Genomic DNA, 26,445 nt, shown 5'->3' with positions numbered 1-26,445 from the left:
CTCCCCCAATCAAGTCCCCCTCCCTCGTCAGCCCAAAGAGCAATCAGGGTTCCCTGCCCTGTGGGAAGTCCAAGGACCACCCACCTCCATCCAGGTCTAGTAAGGTTAGCATCCACAAAACTGCCTAGTCTCCCACGAAACCAATAGGTACAGTAGGATCAAAACCCATTGCCATTGTTCTTGAGGTCTCAGTAGTCCTCCCCCACTATGTTCAGCGAGACCGGTTTTAACCCAGGCTTTTTCAGACCCAGACCCGCTGGCCTTGGTGAGTTCCCAATAGAACATCCCCATTGTCTCATTGTATGGGTGCACCCCTCGCGGTCCTGAGTTCCTGTCTTATGTGAGGCTTCTGCTGACTGTACTACAACAGTTCTAATCAAGGAAATAGCCATCAACTGTTATTGTGTGCATATATGTGTCTATACATACATTCTTAAATATAACCCATTTAGTCTATGTAATGTTATTTGTCTGTATGATTTCCAGGCTGAGTGTTGGCAATGGACAACCAATTTGGTGTGCCCTTTCCCAGGGAGCACTTCTCCCACTCCCGGCTGTATTCAGCTGCCTGGAGTTCTTTGTGAAGGGTTGTGGCCCTGTGGGTTTGTTCCCACCACACCCACGTGTTGCTGGTGTCAGCCTTGCTCAGATCCCAGATGAGAGATCATGCTGGTAAGACTTTATGAGCGTAGCTTCTGATGTTCCTAGGACACATAATCTCACAGGAAACTCCTTTATCCTCAGGATCTTACAATCTTTCCAACCCCTCTTCTGGAGTGTGGCAGGGAAGGCATGTGGAAGGATTTGGGGGGAGGGAATGGAGGGTGAAACATTGTAATTAAATTAAAAATCTCAAAAATAAACAAGGTGGATAATCGCTAGAAATGATCTGCTACTATTGCATAATATAATCCTAGGGGCATTAATTGATACAACAAATAGGAAAGAAATAGGTGGTAAAATTATTGAAAAGTAGGAAATAAACTTGCTATGTGAAAGAACATTCCAGATGGAATGACATAACTTGGCATACTAAAGGATTACAACCATATGGCTAGAGTGAGTAGAAAATAGTGAACAAAGAAGTAAATGCAACCCAAGATGAAACTAAAAGAAGGTAAGACTGAGATCATATAGACCACACAGACCAGGATAAAGGCATTTGGACTTTGTTCTAAGTGCAATAGGAAGGCATTTAGGGGCCTACATAAAGAAAGGTGTGATCTAATTTTGTATATTTGTTTGCTATCTTTTATAAGAAAAAAATCTTGCTATATAGTTCATCCCAGCCTCAAATTTACTCTGTAGCCTAAGCTGACCTGAGACTTACAATTCTCCCAATCCCCTACAAAGTGCAGGGACTGTGTACTCCTTCAGGATCTTTTACATTGTGTGTCAAAAGGCTACAGCTGAGGCAGAGAGAGGAGTCCGAGAAAAGGCAAAGCGGACCAGGCAAGAATTGCTGGTACTTTGGAACACAAAATCAATTGCAATGGTGGTGAAAATTAGAGGAATTTAGAATGTATTTTGAAAGTATAACAAATAAGACTTGCTGATGGGTTGACTTGAAATATCAAAGAAAGGGGAATGAGAGCGGAGCTGGGTTTTCAGCTTGAACCTCCTATGTGCTAGGCAAGTGCTCTTATCTCTTAGCTATAGTATCCCTAGTAAATAATGTTGCCATGAGAAAGTTTAATGAGAAAGATGTTCAAAGGAAACAATTATGAGGGTTTTTTTTTATGGACATGTTGAGTTTCTGTCACCTACTAAAAAAGTGGGAAGTAAGCCAAGGGACTGAACTGAAAGAGAACAGATAAAGGGGAAAGGATGTCAAAGCTCAAAGGAACTGCAAACAGTGATATGGGAGCAAAGGAGAGAGGGCTGAATAGTGACGTGGGAAGAAAACCAGGAGGTAGGACATTAACGGAAGCAGGACAAATTGCGTCTCAAAGAGGGAAAGGTCAACAGAATGGAATTCTGCTGAGTTGTCACCGTGCATCTGCAGACTCTCTCCCACCAACTTATTTCCTGAGCAGAGTATCATCATGGGGACGCAGAGCAAACTTGTGATCCTTCTGTCCCTGTCTCCTGAGTGCTGCTGGAATTACAAGTAAGCACCATCACACTCAGACGGACCCTTTCTAACCAGAGTCTCGAAAGTAGAAAGAAGCTATCTGGGCGTGTTTGTATAGGGAAATTCTTTAGTTTTCAAGATTATCCTTTAGTGGTTGCTAAGGAGGGAACTCGGTGCCCGGCATGTTCTCAGCAAGTACTACATGTCTCAGTTGTAGCTACACACTCTTGATTGACCCTCTTAAAGGCAGGAGTTAATGATCCCTGGCCCCTGAGTACAAAATGATAGCAAGTGAAAATGCATCTATCTATTCTTTCCTAGATATACCTTAAGGTCTTAAAAACTAGGACTACATTTTAATGTTTGTTTCATTAGATCCAGCGACAAACAATAGGAAAAAATAGATGTCAATAAAAGACTAGATAGTTGTCATCAGCTTAAAAGCATACTGAAAACTCTCCTATTCTACAATGTTCTCCAAGTTCCATGTATTCCCTCTCTCTTCTCTACAAACTTCCTTAAAGAATAGTATTTATAGGCTGGGAAATGGTGGCACACGCCTTGAATCCCAGCGCTCAGAAGGCGGAGGCAGGCAGATCTCTGTGAGTTTGAGCCAGTCTGGTCTACAGAGTGAATTTGAAAACAGGCGTGGCTGTTACATAAGAGAAACTCTGTCTCAAACAAAAACCAAAACAAAGAACAGTATTTATTTTGTTGTCTTTATTTGCTCTCTTCCTCAGGTCTGCTCAATTCATCACCCCAAAGCTGCTGTCTGCCAAAACCCAACAATCACTTCTTTTTATTTTTTTCTCACACTGATTTTATTTTTTTGAGACTCATACATGAGTCCTATATTTTCATAATTTCTACCCCATCTTCTCCACCTCTATAACTTCCTGAATCTCCCATTCCCTCTCAAATTCATGAGCTTTTCCTTAGTTATTACTTATACAACATCTACACGCATGTACGTGTATGTCTATAAAGCTAGTCTGCTGAGTCAATTGACTATTTCTCATATGCATATGTATTCAGGAATGGCCACGTCTTTATTTTTATTAATTGTTACCTACAGTATATTTTGACCATATTCTTTTCTCTATCCCAAATCCTCCCAGATCCCCACCACCTCTCTACCTACCCAACTTCATGGGCTTGACTCGGCTGTCTCTTTCAAGAATAAAACCCTCAAAGCAAAAATCACAACAAACAAACTCTTTCAAGTACCTGAGACTCAATAGGTTATGGACCCTTGGGGAAAATTTACTATTATTATTCCACTGACTTCTAATGGCATACCCATAGATCAGGGAACTGTTCAACCTTCATCAGAGAAGTTTCTTTTTGCAGTAGCTAAGAATTAACACAGACACCCGCAACTAGACAACGTGCAGAGACAGATACTCGGAAGCACTCAGTCAGGGATCTATGTGAAAGATGAGGAGGAAAGATTATAAGAGCCAGAGGTGGTAGATGACCACAAGGAAAGAACATCTTCCAGACACAATGGGCATGATACACGTACGAACTCACAGAATTTAACAGCACACATATGAACTCACAGAGACTACACCAACACAACAGAGCCGATACACTTATGAACTCACAGACACTGTAATTAGCACAACAGAGGCAATATACATATGAACTCAAGAGAATGTAGCAGCACACACAGGCCTGCACCGCTTCAAAACACACAAAATCCTAGCATGGAGAAGAGGAAGAGACACAAAGTTCCGCCTTTAACCAGGAGGCTACTTGCAGTCAGTACCTGCTGGCAAAGGGAAAAATCAGTTTTCTCCAACAGAGTGTCACTTGGTGTATAAACCACACTCCAAGGCAGGTCACCTGCCAGAAGTAGTTGGCCAACCCCTCTTGTTTTTGTTTTTGTGAGTTTTTTTTTATTTTGTTTTGGTTTGGCGGACCATTTCTTACCTGACAAATCTAGTGATATTCCCTGATACTCTGAGCATGATTTAATCCTTCTTTATTTCTTTAAAATTAACTTACATATTAAAATGTACACATTGGGCTGAGGAGATGGCTTGGTGGGCAAAGGTCTTGGTGTGAACCTGAGTTCCAATCCCTAGAACACATGCAGCAGATCTGTATGTCTTTAATCACAAAGCTTCTGCCTCAAGATCGGAGAGAAAGACAAGAGACTAGGCAGCAGTATAGACTCCTGTCACAAATGAAGTGGAGGGTAAGGACCAACACACGAGGTTGCCTTCTGATCTCCACATGTGGACTATGGACCCCACACCTCCTTGCCCATTGTATACACAGCACCCACGTACAAATCATTAGCACGAATATTTAGAAATTATTCATATATTAATGAGGTACAACATGATGTTTTAATATATTTATCCAGTGTGTGATGTTTAAATCAAGTTAGCCCTATCTTTCTCCCCCAACACGTATCCTTTCTTTATTGTGAAACACTGGAACTCCTTTCTCTTAGCCTTCTGAAATGTATACTACATAATTACTGGGCTTCTTGCTCCTGTATAACTATAATTCACTGCCCAGTAACCAGCCTTTCCCCATTCTTCTTCCCCTCCACTCTCTCCCACCTCTGGTAAATGACCATTCTATTTTTTACAGTAAAATTGCTTATATTCTATGTGTCTTCCTTTGTTCATTCCCTCCTTAAGAATTGCTGTTTTTCCAGTTATGAAACTGCTTGTCTGTAATCAAATGTTTCTGCCAGTTCTGGCTCAACAATTATGGAGCATGTGATTTTGGTCATTTGATGAAACCACATCAAAATGGCATCATTGAAATGTAAAATTACTGATGATTTCTATTACTAGGTAATATGTATAAGACATTTTGCACCATTATTCTATCCATGATTTTAAGCCCTTTTGTAGTTATTATGTATCTCACTATGAAAGGCTTTTTTATAATAATATTTGTAATTTTTAACATTATAAATATATATTACTTTCATAATCAAATATATTAAGTCAACACAATAACATTAGCTTTTAAGAAGATATTTGTTATCCTCTCCCACCACCACCACCATTATAAACTAATGTTACAATATTAACTATAAATGTATGTGTGTTACTGAGAGAACTATTAGAAATTTAATTGGAGGTTTACTGTGCTGCCTCAAGCTGATAATAAGGAATCCTATTACAGCTCAAATATGTTTTTTCCTGACACATGGCTTGATATGTAACCCATCAAACAAGGTCAGCATAATCAGGAAGCTTAGCAAAACAAGACAAAATAGGTGTCTGTCCTCTAGAATTTTAAATGGAAAAAAGATAATCAACTTCATTCCTAAGTATCTAAATCTATATATTTACTAGAAGTAAATTAATATGACTGTTTTAACCTTAAGATACGAATCAGGATTCAAGAAACACACTATTCAAAAAGTGCGTGAATTATCGGTGAACTGATTAGAAAGATTGACAGCTTTTTGAAACAAATACATGCAATAAACATGTGACTCTTTGTTGTGTCTTCCAGATGCTGACTGCCTTCCAGACCATGCCGGAATCCCTTCCTGCTCTCAGAGAGGTTCAAGGATGGGAAGAAGACTCGTAGCTTACGCTTCAAAGAAATGACCATCAAAAACAAAACAACAACAAAAAACCCAACAAAGCTTGTTTGTTGGGTCACACAAGATTGTTTCCTTATCAATATAGATCCTTCAGAAGTATAAGTCGAAAAGAATTATGCACCAATTCTAATTTAAAAGGGATATTAAACTACCTGCAGGCTACCTTTCCCCTCTCTTGGAACAAACTGTGAATCATTTAGCAGAGTAACTGTAGCCCCATTCAGTTTTGGACATTAAATATGGAGATGATTGACAATGGGAATTTGCTGATCAAAATCCCCAATGTACCCACCAGCTTCCTGACACAAATCATCCTTTGCAGAGGTCAGACTATCTCCCTACACATCTCAGATACCCATACTTCTTTTCTTCCTCACTTGTCAACCACAGTGCCTCTGTCAGTCCCATTCTTTCTTCCCTTGTTTCAATGATGGATATTCTTCCTCTCTTATCATCCTTCTATCTCGAATTATATACCACTGTCTGAGGCTCACTCCACTGATCTAGTTCACCTTGGTTTTCAATACTAAAACTGGAGTAAGAATTTATGTGACTGAATTCTCAAGTTGCTCAGCTTCATTCTAAGGGCCTCTTATGCCTCCAATTGGCCCCATTCCTGCAAGTTTCATAATCTCTCAAATCCCCCCATTGTGTGTGTGTGTGTCTGTATGTATATATGTGTGTGTGTGTGTGTATGTGTGTGTCTGTATGTATATATATATGTGTGTGTGTGTGTGTGTGTACAAGTTAAAAATCACACCTACTTTATTTCAAGCATGATGGAGAGCCAGCACGCTGTAGTCATACATTCTAACATCTGAGAAAGCAAATGTCAGCTTGGAAAATCAACAACTGCAGTCTCCTTCTTCTTGAGTTCCGTATAGTTTTGGATTTAACACCTACTAGACACAAGCAGTAAGATTTCCCACTGTGTTTCCAATTCAAACTAACAAGGACATACTGTAACTGGCAGAACTTGCTTTCCTTTGTTTTCCTTTCCACACCTCACCCTGCAATGTGCCAACAAAACAATCCAAAGCAATGGATGGTAATTGCAAATCTGCAGGAAATTCACGGATTCTGAGGCTCCATGAGCTTCACAAGTGGTTCTCAAAATACATATGCACATAATGACAATGAAAAATGAGGCCATGAATTTGAAAGAGAGTAAGGACGAATATAGGAGAGGGTTTGGAGGGAGGAAAAAGAAAGGAGAAATGTAATTATTTTATAATCTGAAAAAGAAAAGAAACCACAACACACGCTTTCATGGTGTCAGGACGTTACTAGTACTGATGGCTTGGCTTAGAAAGCATTTCATATTTGCTTCCTGACAAAGTACCATCTGTCCTTCAAATGTCCCAGTCAAACGCCATCCCCATCATGCAAGAACTTGGATTTTCCTTTCTTTGCATTCAAATCACTCTTCACATACATCTATCAGATTCCAACAGCCATTGCTCTGCCCAATTTTATAAGTATGTTATTAAACCAATTAATTGCTTTGTGCTTCCATACCCTCATCTGTAAAATGGGAATAATAATAACATCTGTGTCAGAGTTAGTGTGGTGATTAATAAGGTAATTGTTGCTTCTAGAGAACTGCTTAGCACATAATCAACATTATCTCGACCATTTGCTGTTATTCCTATTATTAAGTGAAAGCAGCAAGACAAACTCATTTTTTCAGCCTGCAGGGAAATGTCTCTACTATGCTATTCTAGTGACCCTGCAATATCCACATAGGCCGTGTAAGCAATGTTAGACTATAGTGTGATCTAGGTCTTGGCAGAATATATTATGATCCTCTGGGAGTGTGGGAAGGCAAGTAACTTTTGAGGAATTGCCTCACTGCTATTTCTTATCCATCACTCGACCTTGTAGGGGGCCCTCAATCTGCCATGAGGCAGTTTCTCACACTACTTCTTAGTTCCAGATAAGCACAGAACTTGCCACTTCACTGACCCTGACCGAGTACACAGTGTAAAGTATCTGGCTGTAGTGCAGCGTTGACCCCACAGCAACAGTCTAGCCTACTGCTCAGGTTACCTGCCATCTGGACCCTTTTACTTTGTTATTATCCCTTGATCAAAGGATTTGAGGAGCTGATTCAATAGTGATCTTGTTAGTACTCTTTGTGTAAGTAATAATCTCCTGCCTTTGAGGGCCATTGTTTTCCTATTGATGAATCTGTGAAAATCTGTTCAGAATGCCTAGTGGCTCCCAAAGCACTTATGGACTGTTTGGTCTTGTCAGTAATGGAGAAAGAAATTTGTTTACTTTGTTCAACATTACTTATCTACTGTGTGATCCATCTATAGCATCTGGCACGTAGTAAGTTCTCTTTAAGTATTTCTTGAATTAAAACTTTATAGCAAACAATGATAGGCAGGTATTCGAAGACAGTATAGTCAGGGATATTTATAGAAGATCCATAGAGTGGAGACCTAGGGAGGGGGAAGGATGGAGAATATAGAGAATGAAAAGGACACTAAAACAAAACAAAGTACTGGCCTTGTTCTCATGAGGGATACAGAAACATGTCTGTGGTGGTTTGAATGAGAATGCTCCCTGCAGGCTCATATATTTGAATGTCTGCTTCCCAGCTGGTGGACTGTTTAGGAAGGATGAGAGGTTGTGGCCTTATTGGAGGAGGTGTGTCACTGGGGTAGGCTTAGTCTCTCTCTGTATGCAACTTGCAGATATGATGTGAGCTTTTAGCTACTGCTCAATTGCCCTGCCTATCTGCCTGCCACCACACTCCACATCATGATAATTATGGACTAATCCTCCAAAACTGTAAGCAAGTCCCCCATTAAATGATTTCTTTTGTAAATTGTCTTGGTGATGGTGCTTTATCACAATAGAAAAGTAACTAAGACAACATCTATATCACCAATGATGGAGAGACTCTAGCTCTCTTATCATTCTTTTATTAATTCATTAGGAGTATTTGATACCTTATGAGCTCAAACTTAATATAATAATATAAAGAGGAGAGGCTGGATGAACATTCTTTGAAGGTGCTTCAAGGAGCCCCTATCATTCTTATTAGATACTTCATGGGTGATGGTAGCTTTTTCATCAAGGAAATGGTGATTTTATGTGTTAAGATCTCTCATAAAATTGTATTTGGGAAAAAAAGGCTTGACAGTTAAAACCAAAGCAAAACAAGTCTGTAAACCACAGACTTAGCTGCAAAACAAGTCTGTAAACCACAGACTTAGCTCAAGCTCCAGCTGGAAATATTTCATTATAGATTAAGACAAGGGAGACTGTGTAGTTACATACACACAAGTAAGTAGCAGGGGTATAATAATAGGCCATCAGAATTTGAACAATGTCACTCTTTAGGTTTGGGATTAGAAGGAAAGGACAAAAAACAAAGTGTTTTAAAAAGACTTTGGACTGGGTTGCTACATATCAATCAAGTCCAAACTCACTTAAAATATTAGCCAATGTTGAGGTTCAATTTTCACCACATTTTAGTTTTTCTGATACAGAACTGAATCATACAATTGATGTGTATCTGTTTGATGTAGCTATCTTTTCTTTAAAACATTTTGATGAAATGAATGAATGACAGGTTTATAATGTACAGATGTCTTAAATACAAAGAAACACCATATTATCAATAAGAAAAAAATGACATAAAATCAAGCAAGAACTATTTATCTTAGTTGGGTTTCTATTGAGGTGATGAAAGACCACGACCAAAAGCAACTTAGGGAAGAAAGGGATTATTTTGGCTTGCAACTCTCAGGTCAACTCCATCACTGAGGGAAGTCAGAATGGGAACCTGTATGCAAGGATTGATGCAAAGGATTTGGTGGAGTGCTGAGTGCTGGCTTGCTTTTCCTAGGTTACTCAGTTTGCTTTCTTTTACAGTCTAGGATAACCTTCCCAGGAGTGGAAAAGCCCACAGTGGACTGGGCCCTCCCACATCAATTATCAATGAAGAAAATGCACACCCCAATTTGTCTACCAGCCAATCTGATGGAGGCATTTTCTTAACTGAGGTTCCTTCTTCCCAGATAAGCCCAGCTTGTGCCAAGTTAGCAAATGGGTTAGCAATCTCTTTACTCTGAGTCTTACCAGTGGACTGAAGCAATGAGAACGGATGTCAACATTCATCTACTCATACGAACAAAATCAAGCTAAAATTTGGGAGTTTGATTATTTACTGTGCGGGGAATCAGCCCCATGACCCCTGCATACTTCTATTTCTATTACTTTTTCTGACATCAATACTTCCAACTCACGTCAAAGGTTCTGTTTTGCGAGTCACTTGACCAGTATTTCATTGTCTACACTTATTCTTGATTCTTGCTGGGTGGTGGCGGCGCACACCTTTAATCCCAGCACTTGGGAGGCAGAGGCAGGTGGATCTCTATGAGTTCAAGGCCAGCCTGGTCTACAAGAGCTAGTTCCAGGACAGGCTCCAAAGCCACATAGAAACCTTGTCTTGAAAAACCACACACACACACACACACACACACACACACACACACACACGATTCTTGTTATAGTCACCATTTATTCAAATATGTCATGCTTTTAGCTTGGCTTAGAAGGCCTTTCTTTGCATGCTGTATGCTGTAGAAATTCTCTTCCTCCAAATGGAATTCACTAATCTTTTTCTGCTTTCTATCATTCCATATCTGTTACATGCTTCCACACACGTGCTGACCACAAAGATCTCCAGGGATTCTTTTTTAGACATCTATCACGTTCGCTGTAAATTTCCTGAGAACAGTTGACTATTTGTGAATTCTCTTTTGATGTTAGCACTTAGAACAGTGTTTGGTATGTAGTAGAAATCAATTGTTTAAAGATGAAAAGAACAGTATAGAAGTGAAGAAGTGGGGGGGCTGAAGTATGGCTCAGCTGGTAATACACTTGCCTTGTAAGCACCAGGACATGAATTTGGGTCCCCTAAACCTACATAAAAATGCCAAGTATAGTGACTCATGCTTGTAATTACGGGGCTGAGGAGCTCAGGACAGGAGGATAGGGCTCTCAGACCAGCCAGTCCAGTATAATTGGTAAAGTCCAGGCCAAAAAAAGACCTGTCTCAGGGGAGGTGGATGGTGTTCCTGAGATGAGACTGACACCTAAAACTGCCCTCCAGCCTACACACACACACACACACACACACACACGGACAGGGGGTGCCATGGCACTAACAATGTTTTATTTGATTGTTCGTCATTGGTGTCCATGCCTTATCCAAACCTGAACTCCTGTTAGTCTTACAATTGCCTACATTGAGTTTAATTGCTTAAAACAATTTATCTTTATTGGGTTTTTATCTCTAGTTGATTATAAATTCATTAGAGAGGAAGCACAAATATTCTCTACATATTCTTATTTGGTTTCAGATAAACTGTATATTCCTGTTACGAGATATGATTTAGTTTCCAAGATCCTTTATTCAGGATACCTTTAATATTAAAACTAATATCAATTTGCATAATAAAAATGGATAGACTTGCAACAGTTTTATTTATTTAGAGCCTAGAATTTCTCCAGAGCTTAGAGCAATCCCCAACACTAGACATCAAAAACATAATTTTACAGTAATTTAAGGGAGAGAAATTTGAATATTACTGGTAAGACCCTGGGAGCTAATTACTTCAAGATCACTTGAAATCTTAACTCATTAGAGTTTGAAAAATCTCCTGAGGTACTTAAAGTCACTATTCCCATTATGTTACTTGATTCAATTGGATGTCTTAGATTTTGTTAATAAGAGAAAACTTGAAGCTACTGCCAAAAGGAGAGTCCATTTATCATTTTCTTGAGAAAAGATATTAAACATCTCCTGCGGGTACCTCAGCATTCAATAATATAAGAGAAGGAAAAGGATTTAAAAAGAATAGCCCCTGATCTAAAAAAAATAAAATTCTAACACCAATTACTTGTACATGTTGCCAAAGTGAGCTGATTTTCACATTCTAAGGTTGACTCAGACTTTTCAACAACATCATTAAGGGGATGGAATAAGCAACACTTAAGTGCCTTCGTTCCTATTATTGGCATTGCTATTGTTGTTAGAAATGGTGACATGGTCCCCAATGAGCTGTGGCGTCACTCAAACGAGGGAACTAAGCAACATTTTACAATTATTTTTAGCAGTAAAAATCAGGTCTGAAAGAAAATGCTTTTTTGAAATTCCCCATTACAAGCTGAGTCATCCCAAGAATAGAAAAATAACAGATAAGACAGATTCAGGGAAGGAAATATTTTATCCCATTTGGCCTGTCAGCTCATCAGGAGGTAATAACCAGTCACATTAGCAGACAGAACACGAATGGAAGCATATTCAGTATGATATTAGGTCGTGTTAATAGGACTAGAAATAGTGCATTGTGTCATGTGACCTTGTCATGTTTATTTGTACATTCTGTGTAACATGTATAAGCTCAGGTGGTTTTTGGATGTGATCCATTTTAAAAGATCCCATCAATCCCCTGGTACCTTAAGCACAGCAGCCCCCACTTGCAGTTTATATATTTGTTTACACTCCTACGAAAATAGCAGATAGTTATCTATAATGGTCATACACAAGATGGGGAAGAAGAGGCGACACTTACCACCAGCTCCTGACAGCATGCTGTTGAAGGATCCTTTCTTGTTAGTCCAAGGTATATGTCCTCAGTTCCCACAGTTTGTTGGAATACAATCTCATAACTGAAAAAAAAAAATCAACGACGATTCTCAGGCGAAAGAGTCATTTCATGTCACAATTTCCAACATGCATTAGAGACTTTTTGAGGTTAGTACAGAAAAAGAAAGAAAGGAAACTACTAACATTCCTAAAGTGCTCACTAGTTTTCAAATATGTACTAGAACACAAAGGAATAGAAGTCTAGAACTGCAGTCAAAATGTAAACACTGGAACAGGACTGAGACTTTGGACATACTGTTTTCTAAAATAAAGCTTACCTGTTTCAGATCTATGACAAATAAGTGAGTTGAAGGAACTTCTGGTACAGGCCCAATAAAATTACAAATAAAAAAAAAGAATCATTCCTTGAATACAGTGGCTCAGAAAATACTGGACCGATACCCATGGGATTGATGGATAGATAAAAACACATCCTTTACTGAACGTGAACCACAAAGTGAAGATAATCCAGATTCAGTCCTACTGTCTGTCATCAACTGTGTGACCTTGGTGAGATTACAAAGGCACAGCATATTGACTTCTACATTTGAATGATTTATGGGAGAGACAGAATTACCTGATCTTGATGGTCACTTGCACTTCGAAAGTTCTACTGCAGAAACATAGTAGTAGTATGCTTGTCAAAGCTAGACTGTATGGGGTTTTGATGAAAATATGAAAGGTTTTCCTCATGTCTCTCTCTCTCTCTCCTCTCTCTCTCTCTCTCTCTCTCTCTCTCTCTCTCACACACACACACACACACACACACACACACACACACTTTAGAAATATTTCCTTTGAGGTACCCTATCCATTCTGATAAAACTAAACAATGATTTACAATTTTTTCTTTTTCACCCTTCTCCCCCTTTCCCCTCCTTTTCTCTTTTCTTATCTTTCTTCTCTTCCACCTCTTTCATTCTCCTCTTCCTCACCCTTTCTTCTTTCAGTGCTTGGAATCTAAATGAGGGCCTCATACACACATGCTAGAAAGTGTTCTACCAAGGACCCACGCTCTCAGATTTATAAATTATTTTTATCTTTAATTATACCCAGAGAAATAATGCCACTGAAGATTAGAAGGATAAAAGACTGTTGAATTTCTGACAACGTGTAAATAAGAAAGTACAAGAACGAAAAAGAAATTTCTCTGAGTTTGAATGGGACTATCAATAGGTCGTTGTTTGATATGGAAAACCTTTTTCTTAATAAGCTGTAATGTCCACCAAGTATTTACAAAGATGAATCCGTGTTAAAAACAAGACAGAAGGAACTGACCTGCATGTACATGACTTCCCAGATGAAATTTCTCAAGCTTCTGCACTTATTTAAGCAAAGAAAGGGTACAATTTTCCTACCTCATACTATATAGGCTTGCCTTGAAGTCCCCAAGGCACCAACCAACACCATATAGATGAGATGTCTTCCTCATCTATAATCCTAAATAATAAACTCAGCCTCCTCTTTGATGCTTTCTTCCCATCCTTCATATCTAGTCAATTGCTAAATCTTCCTACAAACTCCCTGAAGTAATGACTCTTGAATTCCTACCCCCAAGCCAGTGACTCAGCTTAGGCCCTTGTTATTTTCCATTTGGTCACTGCAATTCCTCTTTTGTGAACTTCGTGCTCATTATCCATTTTCCTCTTTACCCATTAGGACACTTTTGAAGTGTATTTCCATAAGGTGAAAAAAATCCAGATAAAAATTCTTATAAAGCAGTTTTCTTCATGTCATGACTGGAGTTATTATTCACTTTGAACCTTGGCAGATGCTCTCTGGAGAACTTCAAATGTCTAGATGAAAAGCGGACATTTACTCTAGTTTTGAGCTGGCTGCATATGGATGTGAGGTGCTCGTCCTGTAATATGACAAATGAGTGACTTTCATATAGATATGTGGGGGTCATAAAATCTGAGGGTTACTTTATTCATACAGGCATAGAGATGTGCCGCCTGCCCAGCAGAAAATGACATCTCTGAAGGTTCTTTGTCTCAAAGTATCCTATTGGGGCTTTTTTTTTCTTTTAATTTCATCTTTTTTATTTTTAACTTTTTTTCTCATTTTTACCCTACATGTCCTTTGTGTATATAATATGGCTTCCAGCTTTGTGTTTTTGTGGGATTCCTAAGTGTGTCAACAAGTGAGTGTCTGAGTCTATATTTGTTTCATGTACCTTTTCTTGGAATCTTTTCTGCTTGTTTTGTACTATTACAGTGCATTGTATTATTTAAAAATCTTATTATATATTTCATTATATTATTATTATCCTTTAGAAGCAAGTTTTGTTTCTAATGAGAGAGAGAAAGAGGGTGGATATTGATGAGAGGAAAGGTGGAGAGGAACTGGGAGGAATAAAGTGAAGAGAAACTAATCAGAGTATATTATATAAAAAATCTATTCCTATGTACTTTAAATACTCATGATTTTAATGTAAATGTAAAAGATAAATGTATATAAGTGTTTAAAAGTCTATTTAACCATGACTTTTATCTATGTATGTAAATATTTAATATACTGACCAATGAGCATAGCCCTGAAATATATAGTAAGTCCTGCATAATAATTGATAATTGAAGGGAAGTCATAGACTTGTACTGAAACTACAGAACACTCTGAATAATTGAAAGTAGGTCTTTGACACACAAACATGTATTGTAATGTGGCTGTATGCATGTTTATAATTTAATGGGCTGCTTACTCTCACATTAAACAAAAAAGAAATTGAATATAAATTTAATAATGGAAATGGCTATATTTTTCACTAATGCTAGATAACTAATAAGAAGGCATTGAGTTTCATTATTTGTTTTTGTTCTAGAACAGAAAAAAAATAACCAGTTGTTCATACTCTTTGTATAGCCTTGTGGTTTTATCTTTTATGTGGCGGAAAATTCATGAATTTTATTAAATTATATTATTATCAGATGACACATCGAACCTAAGTATCTAAACACATTCCTGGTCTCATCTGACTTACTCTGGGATTTCTCGAACATCCCATATATCATCATGCTCTGCTCCTTCCGGAACTTCGTCTGGATTCCAGATATTCTCACTTCCATTACCACTGGATTTAGGGATGGCTGTGAAGAAAGGAGAGGCATAACTGAAGCCATTATTTGTTGATATAAATTACATTGAATATCACTATAGACCAAAACATTATATAAATGTAACAATAACTGTAGAAAAAACATATAAACAAAAAGAAGAAAATACAATAGCCTCCAACTCAGTAGCCTGGAGATAATCAGTGTAGTTAACCTGGTGGTATACATATTTTTCAGAAACCCAAATAGGTTCTTGTGTAAAATCTTTACATAAAGGAAAAAATGAGGCACAAGCAATCTAATTTGGATAGCGTTATATCATTTTTCACTGAGTTTTACTATAAAAATCCTTTGGCACATTTTCTGTGTATGCATTACACATTTTTTTAAAAAGTCATGTCAATCAAAGAAATGGAAAACAATGGCTGGAGTGATTACTTTTCAATGTAGTACTCTCCTACTGCTCATGCTCACTTTAAGGAACTTCTCTATCCCTTGTCCTTTATGCAGAGCTGAGCAGGTGCCTGGCTTTCCATGTATAATCTGTAAATGTTTAAAAGCATGTAGGCTCCAGTAAGCATGCAAATGCCCGAGTTGAATTTGTTCCATTGGCACATCAAATGGAGACCCACATTAGGCTCAAAACATTACTCTCATCCCTTTTAAGCTTTCCCAGAAATGCACCTGATTGTCAGGTTTTCAATTCCACAGTTCTTTGCAAATCATCTGCTTCTATCCAGCGTGAGCATTCCAAAACCTAAGTGCAGGCTTATACATAACACTTTACATATGACTCATTGCCCTCAAATTTTTGAGATCATTAGACCTACATTTATTGGGGAAATGGCAGCATGGGAATCCATGCAGATATGAACTAGTCTGTCATAAGGCAAAGAGCCTCTTGGGTACATACAGTAATATTAACTAAAAATTTAAAACCACCCTCAGACCTCACTTTATCCATTATTTTAAGCATTCTACACACTGTCTTTAATGTCAGTTAATTTGATGAACACATGTTCTTCTCCTTTCTGCTCATCCTCTGGTAACTCTGGTCAGGAGCAGCAGAACTAACGATTTTACATTTTCAAAGACTTGTAAACTATTCAATTCTGGGAAAATGTATAAACAAAATGCTTGGCTGTCACAAAAAAAAAACGATTTCTTATTTTTTTAAACTGTGGTTTGTTTATCGTCTTAGGTGAGTATCTAACACTGAACTACAATCTTAGCCTCTGGGTCAGTGATTTTTTTTAAGGAACACCATGAACTTTAGAAGCATTTCTATGTAAGGTAAAATTATGTAGCTGTTTGTTTTATTTTCTTCTTCAGAATTCTCTTTTTTTATTGAGTTTTATTGAGCTCTACATTTTTCTCTGCTCCCCTCCTTTTTTTCTTTGTAGTCTCAAAGATTATCATATTGCCTGGAATATATTTGCCTCTCAATGTATTTAGATATTCAATAAATACTTTTGAACTTGTTTTAATAAATGGATTTTGTGAAATTGCTACACTACACAAGAATGAAAAATTAAAAATGTAGGTCTTGATATTTCTATTCTTGCAACCGAAGATAAGCAATGTGCCTAAAATTACGCCTAATCATATATGATTTCCTCAGTCTTTTATCTCAGAAAATGTACCAAGGAATGTAGCTAGTTCAAGGCAAATTAACTTTGCTTATTAGAAAAGCACTAACCTGGCACAGAAGTAAAAATGACATCTTTGCATGTAAATGGCTGTTAAGCATGTGCATGATTGCTTCAACTTACCTTCTTTTGTTTTTGTTTTTGTAGACAGGATTTCTTTGTTTAACAACCCTGGCTGCCTGGGAACTCACTCTGTAGACCAGGCTGGCCTCAAACTCACGAAGATACGCCTGCCTCTGCCTCCTGAGTGCTGGGATTAAAGGTGCGTGACACCACTGTCTGGTTCAACTCACCTCTTTATCTTTTAGAAATTGCATGCTTGTGTTGAATTGAGAAATTAAAAATTAATTTGTTGTCATGTGCAACATACTGTTTTGACATATACATACATGATGGAATGACTGAATCAAGATATATATGCATTACTTCACATATCCATCATTTGTAGTGAAAACCCTTAAGATGTACCTTCATAGCAATCTAAAGTATCTTATATAATGTCATTTACTTCATTTTATTAAATATTAGTTTTTATTAATCTGAGGAAAATACTCCATTGATTTGATTGATCTATATTACTTTACTAAATAACTTACCTTTGGGCTCTTTGGCTTTAGGTGGCCCAATATTCCCAGGGCTCATGGCTCCAATAGCAGGTGAGAGTTGTTCCTTGGGTAGAAAAAAAGAAGTCCACTACTTGTGTACAACATATATCGCTACCAATAATTTAAATCCGATGTTTTCTATCTAAAAAAACACAACCCCCATAAACTGTTCCACTTTAATCATTCATTGTTGTTATACAACAAAGACACAGATGCCAATTATTACTTTCAATGTGCTTTTTTTTGTCCTTTCAAAAAAAAGTATTTGGTTTAATAGACTCTGAGGCTGAATTGATTTTTTTGGTCGAACTAAATCCCTGGTTCCAGCCCAGTGAATCTCATCCCCCTTGGGAGAGAAGGAATGAGCACATTCATCTCTATGAAGGTTAGAACCGAATGGTAGCAGAAAAGCATCAGCACTTTGGAGTTTGAGCAGTGTTTGGTTAGAGTTAGATGAAAGACAGACTTATGGGCGCATGCTATTCAAATAAGAGTAAACAGAAGCTAAGATCTAGACATCAAAGGATTCATTTAGAAGTCCTAATAACAGTTCTTCTCTCTTTCTGCTTTCGGGATGAAACATTGCTCCTTCTCCCACTTCCTAATTCAGCAACCTCTAGTTTATAGTGTCAGATGAAGGCCAAATCACTTCTTTTTTCATACAGACATTTGCCTCTTTTGCCATCTTTCGTGTGTGTGTGTGTGTGTGTGTGTGTGTGTGTGTGTGTGTGTGCCCACCCTTGAAGAACTCTCTTCACTCTTTCCAGCCCAGTGCAACACATATTTACCCCATCACCTCATTGGCCCCTTCCAGCGGGTCTTTGATATTTCAAGACAATCTCAAGTATCTTCCTAATTGTTCATTCTAAACTCAGACTCTGAAGTTCTGATTCACTCCATTAATGACTGTCAAAATATCCTTATTTCTATGGGTTCTGGTATACTAGCACTTCTAAGTCCCCCTTTTTAGTTCTTGCCCTCATAGTCCAAGACTTTAGACACGGACAAAACTGCAAAGTCCTATTTGGGGGAGAGTAGTAATGGCTGCCCTTGTATGTTGTTGAAAAGCTCACCTAGGTCTCTATTATGTTAAACTATCCAAACAGTTATAAATGGTAAGTTAATATGTAAAATCTCAACAGTGTGTGAGACTGTCACTACTGTTTTTGGAAATGATTAAAACTCTGTGTGGACTCCCACGAAACCAATAGGTCCAGTAGAATCAAAAACCCCGTTGCCATTGTTCTTGAGGTCTCAGTAGTCCTCTTTGTCCGCTATGTTCAGCGAGACCAGTTTTGACCCAGGCTTTTTCAGACCCAGGCCAGCTGGCCTTGGTGAGTTCCTGATTGAACATCCCCATTGTCTCAGTGTATGGGTGCACCCCTCGCGGTCCTGAGTTCCTTGCTCCTGCTCTCTCTCCTTCTGCTCCTGATTTGGACCTTGAGATTTCAGTCCGGTGCTCCAATGTGGGTCTCTGTCTCTGTCTCCTTTCATCACCTGATGAAGTTTAATATTCAGGAGGATGCCTATATGATTTTCTTTGGGTTCTCCTTCTTATTTAGCTTCTCTAAGAACCCGAATTATAGGTTCAATGTCCTTTATTTATGGCTAGAAACCAAATATGAGTGAGAACATCCCATGTTCCTCTTTTTGGGTCTGGCTTACCTCACTCAGGATGGTGTTTTCTATTTCCATCCATTTGCCTGCAAACTTCAAGAAGTCCTTGTTTTTTACTGCTGAGTAGTACTCTAATATGTATATATGCCTAGGCAGTTTCGTGGATGCTCACCTTACTAGACCTGGATGGAGGTGGGTGGTCCTTGGACTTCCCACAGGGCAGAGAACCCTGATTGCTTTTTGGGCTGACGAGGGAGGGGGACTTGATTGGGGGAGGGGGAGGGAAAGGGGAGGCGGTGGTGGGGAAGAGACAGAAATCTTTAATAAATAAATAAATTAATTAAAAAAAACTCTGTGTGGAGTTAAGGAACTGCAGATATTTTTATGTGAAAATCCCAATAGCATTCTGGACCTATTTTTTCCCTCTGTTTTATCACTAAGGTCACAAAAACGTACTTTTATTAAATTATTAATCATCAGAATAGTAATAGTCAATCAGAGCAAAACAGTTCTTAAAACATAAGGGCTTCTTGTTTTGCAGTGTCTCTTTCCACAGAAAATTTAAATCAGTAGAAATGAAACTGTGACCATTCTGGCAAAAATTGATATGCTCTTCATGGACAGTTATGATTGGATGAGTATACTAGAGCGGGGGGAGTCTCAATTTATTAACTTAATGAAAATAAACGGTTAAAAATAAAATTTCAAGTGAGAAGGTAGAATGAAATAATAAAATACCACCTGGTAATTGTTTTCTATAAGGGCACTGTTTAAGCCTGTACCATGTATCTTCAGCCAATTATCTGAGCAATTTGTCAGTCCAATTCATGTCACTTTGTAATATTGGAGAGATTTTGAACATCCTTGTCACAGTGTCTGAAGATCAGTGGAATCTTATTTTCCCATAAGTCTTGAGATCACCCGGGAGTTTGAAGGACAACAGACTCTCTTCGCAATCTCCCACGGAATTAACAACTCATTTAGAAGAGGGATGGGTGCAAATGAAGCAATGTGTATGCAACCGCTTTCTTGCTGTTTTCCAGAGAGTCCATTTTAGAAAACACATCACTCTTGCAATCATTTCCTAGTTCTCAGGATTAATACATGTTAAAAAACGAAAGGCATTTTCTCCACAGGAAAATTTAATAGTTCAGTAGGAACATTAATTATTCTTCCACCATACTGAATCTCTAATTCTATACCCTCTAATGCTATCTGTACCGAGATGTCTGAGTGACCAATTATCTCAAAATTGCTTATAACCCACATATACACAATCATATATTATTATGGCATTTTCTATTATGAATTGTACAATTCAGTAACATGATGTTACAGTCTCTCTATTTTCATAAACACTCATCTTTCCTCCTAGAAAAACGCCTAGATGCAAATAAACATTGCTACCCATAAACACCAAAGGGAAGGGGGGTTGTAACCAGTGCTGATCTTTACCTCTGCATCAGTTCCAATCACGAGTTCTGCTTACCAATATTAAGGGCTTCTGTTTTTCAAAAAGTTAACCTTCTCTTTCTATATCGTATGAGTCTGCCTTTCCCAGGATGTACCCTCAGAAAGTTAGCATTTTGCTATTTCATCTTAGGGAGCAAAATGTATGCAACTTCATGATAAATCGCACCTAACTTTTTCTCCTTGTGTCTTATTTGTTGTGTGTATTTAATGCTACTATGGATGACTTGGTTTTTGTTTGTTTGCCTCTACCACAGCTTTTCTCTAAAACTCCTTGGCTTCAAGGTGACTCAATAGTCCTCTTCTACAAATTTTATTTCCGGTTCATATCTTATTTAATTCTGATCTGTTTAACCTAATGAGGGTGGATCTTGATCTGGGCCACTGTGAGTTTGTGGCCCGTTCAGAAAGTACTTGTTTTCACATAACATCAAAATATTTGAAAGGAATAAATTTATACATACTTTCATAGAACATGGTTTGTGTGTGGTCATAGTACAATGTCATTAAAATAATTTGATGCAAAGTGAAATATTCTGATATAATAAGATAATTGTTCACCAAACTTACTTATCATAGCTGGTCTAATTTCCAAAGTTCATTTCTACTTAAGGAGGGAAGGGAAACCAGGGTGTTACATGAAACTGTCTTGGTTATCCAGGAAATAATAGCAGTAGCCTTCGACTGGTAACTCTTCTATCCTAAATGAAGTCCAACTTGCTGCTCCAAGGTTTAAAGGTGCTACCTGTCCAGACCCCCAAATGAAAATCACCTGATTATATATCTAAGCATGTGCTAGAAAACCCTTGTTAGTAGATGGAAGCTTTTTCCCCTATTATTTGGCTTAAAGTATTTTGTTGTTTTCATATGTAGGCTTTTTAAAAAAATATTAAGAGACTGGGATTGAGAGATCAATTAATACTGCATAATTGAAAATATTTTCTTTGTAGAAATATTGTCTAGGCATAAACAGTCCCAGCTACCGCTCTTTGGAATGGTTGTCAAGCATTCTTTGACCATAAATATAAATGACAAACATTTTGAAATGTGGCTACTGCTACCATAGTTACAGAACTATTTTCCTATTCAGTGTTCAGGTGGTGTAGAAAAATATAATTATGTTTGCTAGAAATGTACTAGAGGTTATAGTCTCATGCATAATAAGCCTTCAGCCTCCTATGCGTGTATCAGGTGACACAGCTCTGCTCCCACAGCAAGGTGGGAATGAATTGTTCAAATACAGTTCCACAATTTCCTTTAACATAATTCATTTATCTTTAAGTATATGACAACCTGTCCAGCATCCAAATCATCCTCTTCCTCAGGATACAGTAGACTGGAAAGTGCTTGCAGGTCTGAGACAGAAGGCAATGTCTTAATCTTCATAGTTTTAGCTTCCATGCCTTTTGCTTCCAAATTTTCTGTTTCCATGTTTTCGGCTTCTGTGTTTTCCGATTCCATATTCTAAGGGGAAAAGATGACCAGGCACACCTCAGTTTTCTGGGACATAAAGATTTGTTCATTCTCATGTTTCCCTTCTTACAGGGGGTCACTCCACTGTCTCTGTCATATTTGAAATTACTATAAACTCTTCCACGTATGTTAAAGTCACAGAACCTGGGCAGCAAAGTAAATCCACGCTTTCACTCTGCTTTATGTTCAATCTAACGAGCACACACTGAGTTAACTACGTAAGTGATTCTGGGGCTCTAGTGTGCTTAAGCGCCACTAGGGGAAAAGCTTCATAGACAGCTCAACTGTAAAATGCTTGTCTACTATGCTCAAAGCCCTGGGTTCAATCCCCAGCATTACAAAAATAGAAAAAGAATCCCTTGGGGGCTTGATTAAAAGCATAAGTTGTTATGTACTATGTACTATTATTCAGGAACACAGTTTTTAGACTATCTTTTTTTTTTTAACCTGTTTCATATCTGCTGTTTAGGGTGTATATTCCAATTTGTGAACTGAAAAAGATTTTTCTTCGGGAATATATCCAAATAACCTTTACTCATTTCTCATATTTGCCCCAGGTAAGTGTGTACCTTTCTGCTTCATTTATACTGTTAATTAACCTTTGATGAAACCCAGCCTTACAATGACATTTGAAAACTCTAATGCATTGGCTCATTTTAGTGAGATTCATGAACAAAGAAACAATTTTTTTATTATAACAGTAACACTGAATCCTATCATCCTAGTAGCAATCTGAAAAATAATCCCTGCAGTTACAACCACAGCAGGACAGTTAAGATCTTAAAAATATAGCTCAGAGGTGTCAGACTTTAATGAGTAACCCAAAAAGGATGGCAGCGTTGTGCTTATTGTTGGTAAATAGGGCATAACTGAAATAGGTATCTTTCCCACAATTTTACAGATATTCTAAAAACATCATTTTCTAAACTTCACTCTCAGGAACATTTCTCTAGCAGTGTTAATTAAATTATACATGAAAATTTGCATTGTGCCTAGAATGGTAGTAAAATCTTCTGATATACTCACTTGTCAAAGTATTAAAGATGGTATTTTTTAAAGTGTCGTTTTATAAACATTTTTACTTTGCATACAACTGACCTTGATGCCTCCTGGGGATGTCAAGGGTATGAAATGCTAACTTCCTCTATATCTCTAATATGGAGACAAAATAGAATACTGGCTAAGAATAAGGGGACTGGGGTCATGCTGTTTGGAATTGGATCCATCATGTACGTCTTAGCTCTGTGGCTTTGAGCAATTATTTAAATTCTTTCCGCCTAATTTTCTTTATCTGTAAAGTAGAGGATAATAGTAGTGCCTGTCTCTTTGAATTGCTATAAGTATTAAGTAGCTTAATACATATAAAAGAGCCTGGACTAGTACAGGGCATATAGTAAGCACTCAAGCTATGTTGCCTATTATTAGTTCTTTATAAGTTTCATTTTGCTGGGCATGAATATCACTTTTAATAGCGATGTCAAATAAGACAATGATAAATCTCATTACACTGAAAACTCATTAAATTAGAAAAGGTGAAATAAAAAGTGACAAAACAATTTCTCTTGTAGTATGGTCTTGTAGGCGGCCACGGGAATGAATAATTGGCACATATTATATTAAACAAAAGGGACTTCTGTTTATATTTTAAAATTCCTCTTTGATTATGTGTTCATTAAATATTTAGCCAACATAGAAAGCAAAATGTTTATTGAAATATTTTCTATCTTTGACAGTGAAAAGGAAAAAGTCACCCAGATATCAGATATAATTAGTATCCTGACTTGAAATGCACGAAACAATATATTCACAAAACAAATATATCAGAAATTGTTTCTTACATCAGCATTACTCTATAAACTTTACAATACATGGTCAATTATTCAACACCGATGACAGCTGTTGCTTAAATGTGAATGTTATATAACATCATTATCTGAAATATAGTATCCACAGATACTTGTATGATCATGAGGCTTCTGAGACTTCAATAGGGGGCTAGGGAGAGAAGAGTAAACAGACCAGTAAGCTAAGCCGTTAGAAAGGTATTCAGAAGTTCCAAATATAGCATCTGACGTAGCAGTAGCAACAGTTACTCACATAGTCGTCTCTCTCTGGCAGGGACACGACAGCAGGACTTTCTGGATGAAGAGAGGTATTTAGAGCGATGGAGGACCCCCAGCTCACAGGTAGAAGTATACAAGTAAGGGTCTAGTTATGGAGAAATGTCAGGAGTGTGGAAACTAGATGAATATTCAGAATAGGGCTGGGATCAAAATTCCAGAGGGAAAACGATACACAAGCCAGGCCCTGCCTTAGTGGCTTTCCGTCATACATCTGCCACAGTGGAGGTGATGAAGGAAGATTATGGCTCAGAAAGTGTATTGGAAACAGGACAGAGGAAAAATAAATTAATTCTAAATTTCTACCAGTTACATGGGAAGGCCCTGACTGGCTCTTGGATGGGAAGCAGGCAGTGAGGGCACAGGGAAGCTATACATATAGAAAGAACATCTTCAAAAACCACAGCTGGAATTTAGTCAGCAGTTGATGAATACTGAATGAAATATGATTAAATTCACAAGAATGTGGCATTTCAAAACAGTAACCTTGGAAGGTTATATACTGATGTAAATTATATATATCATCAATGCTCCAAATATTTTAGAAATTTTCTTTTCTCTTGGTATTTCCTTCATATGTATCACTAAGAAAATAGATATCATTACAGCATCATTCAGTTTGATTACACATCAGATTTTTTTTCTAAGTAATCTACAAATATATCTGGACATCTACATTCAAAATATGAAGATTTCCTTCTTTGAGAATATTAAAAAGAATTTGATATAGGCCCCAGGGCAGTTCTAAAAATACTAGTCTTAAATGTAATTTTGAGTAACAGGAAGATCATATGAATAAGTATATTAGCTGCTCAATGTGACTCACTAAAGGGGAATACCACATCTTGGGGTATAGATCTGAGTTTAAAAATCTTCCACAAGAACTCTCAGTAATATTTGATATACCTGAAGCATATTGGGAATTGGACTTCCAAATTATGCTGACATAAAATCACAGTGACTCATATTATAGCTAATTGGAGCCCAAATAAGATAAAATGGGCACTTTTATAAAAATAATATTTCACTATACCAAATGTAATAACAGTCTGCAAGCAAATGATAAGTTCTGATAAATCTGACTATACAGTTTGAGAAACAAGAGAATCACAAATATTTTGTGAATAATTAAATAGCTCTAAATATCGCCAAAGAAATCAATTGTGTGAATTACTGAAAAAGTTGTAGATCCAATGAAAATGAAATTTCTACCAACATTTTAGTAGTCTAGTGAGTCAGAAATAGTATTAAATTAAAAGATAGTTATCAAAGCTCATTTCATACAATCATCATCTTTTTTTAAAGACAAAGAAAGCATGTCTTTTCAGTTCTTTGTCTGTCAGTTAGATATGCAGTCTCGACTCTGGCAAACACTGATTTCAGGATATAGCCCTGGCGGCCACATTTTCTGCCCTTCTCACACATTTTTCTCCTATATATGTTCTACATTCTGTTAAGAAGATACGCTGCAACTTGCTGCCTTTGAATCGTAGAGTACATTCTTCTAATTACTGAACTGCTTGGGCAGACTAGTGTGGTAATATTTTTTAAGAAGAACTTTCTAGAGCTATTGGGCCTATGTTTCAATGAGGCATTTACACTTCTTTTATTCAGTCTTTGGGAACAATTTCGTATGTACAATTACATGATGAATTCTGATTCCTTTCTCTTCAACACCTTCACTTATCTCACATTCCTATGAGTTCCTTCCCCAGATTAACAATTTGGGGATTTTATTTTGCTAGACATTTCATTTAACCACGGTCATCTGTGTGACCACAGAATTTGAACTTCCCATTGGAGTTGGCAGGGTCATCAGTGAGTACACAAAAATAATGTAGTCACCCTGCTTGAATCATCAGTAGGAAATAGTTCAGCAGTGAGAACTGGGGCTCCCTAGTCCTTCCTCCATCCTTGCCTGAATGCTGACAGGCATACTTTAAATAGGCCGAGATTAGGATAGGGGCTGTCAATAAAGTACCTGCCTAAAAATCCTGTATGAGGTCTTGGGCTTGATTCTCAGCAAAGGGGGACTAGAGTGTGAGAAAGAGCAAAGAATCTTTTTCTTAAGGCATGGCCACTTAGAAAATAAATGTTCTAGGCCTTTTTTTTTTCTTTCTTCCACTCCCTG

The 26,445-nt window shown here is 37.6% G+C and overlaps 1 protein-coding gene across 1 annotated transcript in view; it reads right to left on the bottom strand.

Annotated features, from left to right (window-relative positions):
* Dnaaf6 (dynein axonemal assembly factor 6) overlaps nt 1–26,445 on the bottom strand; it is a 39,305-nt gene that overhangs the window by 9,563 nt on the left and 3,297 nt on the right. The window contains exons 2-5 of the mRNA XM_050124041.1: nt 22,015–22,185; nt 17,626–17,698; nt 15,308–15,413; nt 12,254–12,350 (exon numbers count right to left, since the gene is read on the bottom strand). Coding sequence (XP_049979998.1) covers nt 12,254–12,350; nt 15,308–15,413; nt 17,626–17,698; nt 22,015–22,182 — 444 coding nt within the window. The 5' untranslated portion in view covers nt 22,183–22,185. The remainder of the gene's footprint in view (nt 1–12,253; nt 12,351–15,307; nt 15,414–17,625; nt 17,699–22,014; nt 22,186–26,445) is intronic.

The sequence above is a fragment of the Alexandromys fortis genome, unplaced genomic scaffold (genome assembly GCF_014885135.2).
Source record: "Alexandromys fortis isolate MF-2015 unplaced genomic scaffold, M_Fortis_MF-2015_v1.1 scaffold_195, whole genome shotgun sequence".
NCBI classification, from domain to species: Eukaryota; Metazoa; Chordata; class Mammalia; order Rodentia; family Cricetidae; genus Alexandromys; species Alexandromys fortis.
Note: the sequence above shows the minus strand (reverse complement) of the source record. Positions and strands in the feature narration are given on the sequence as shown.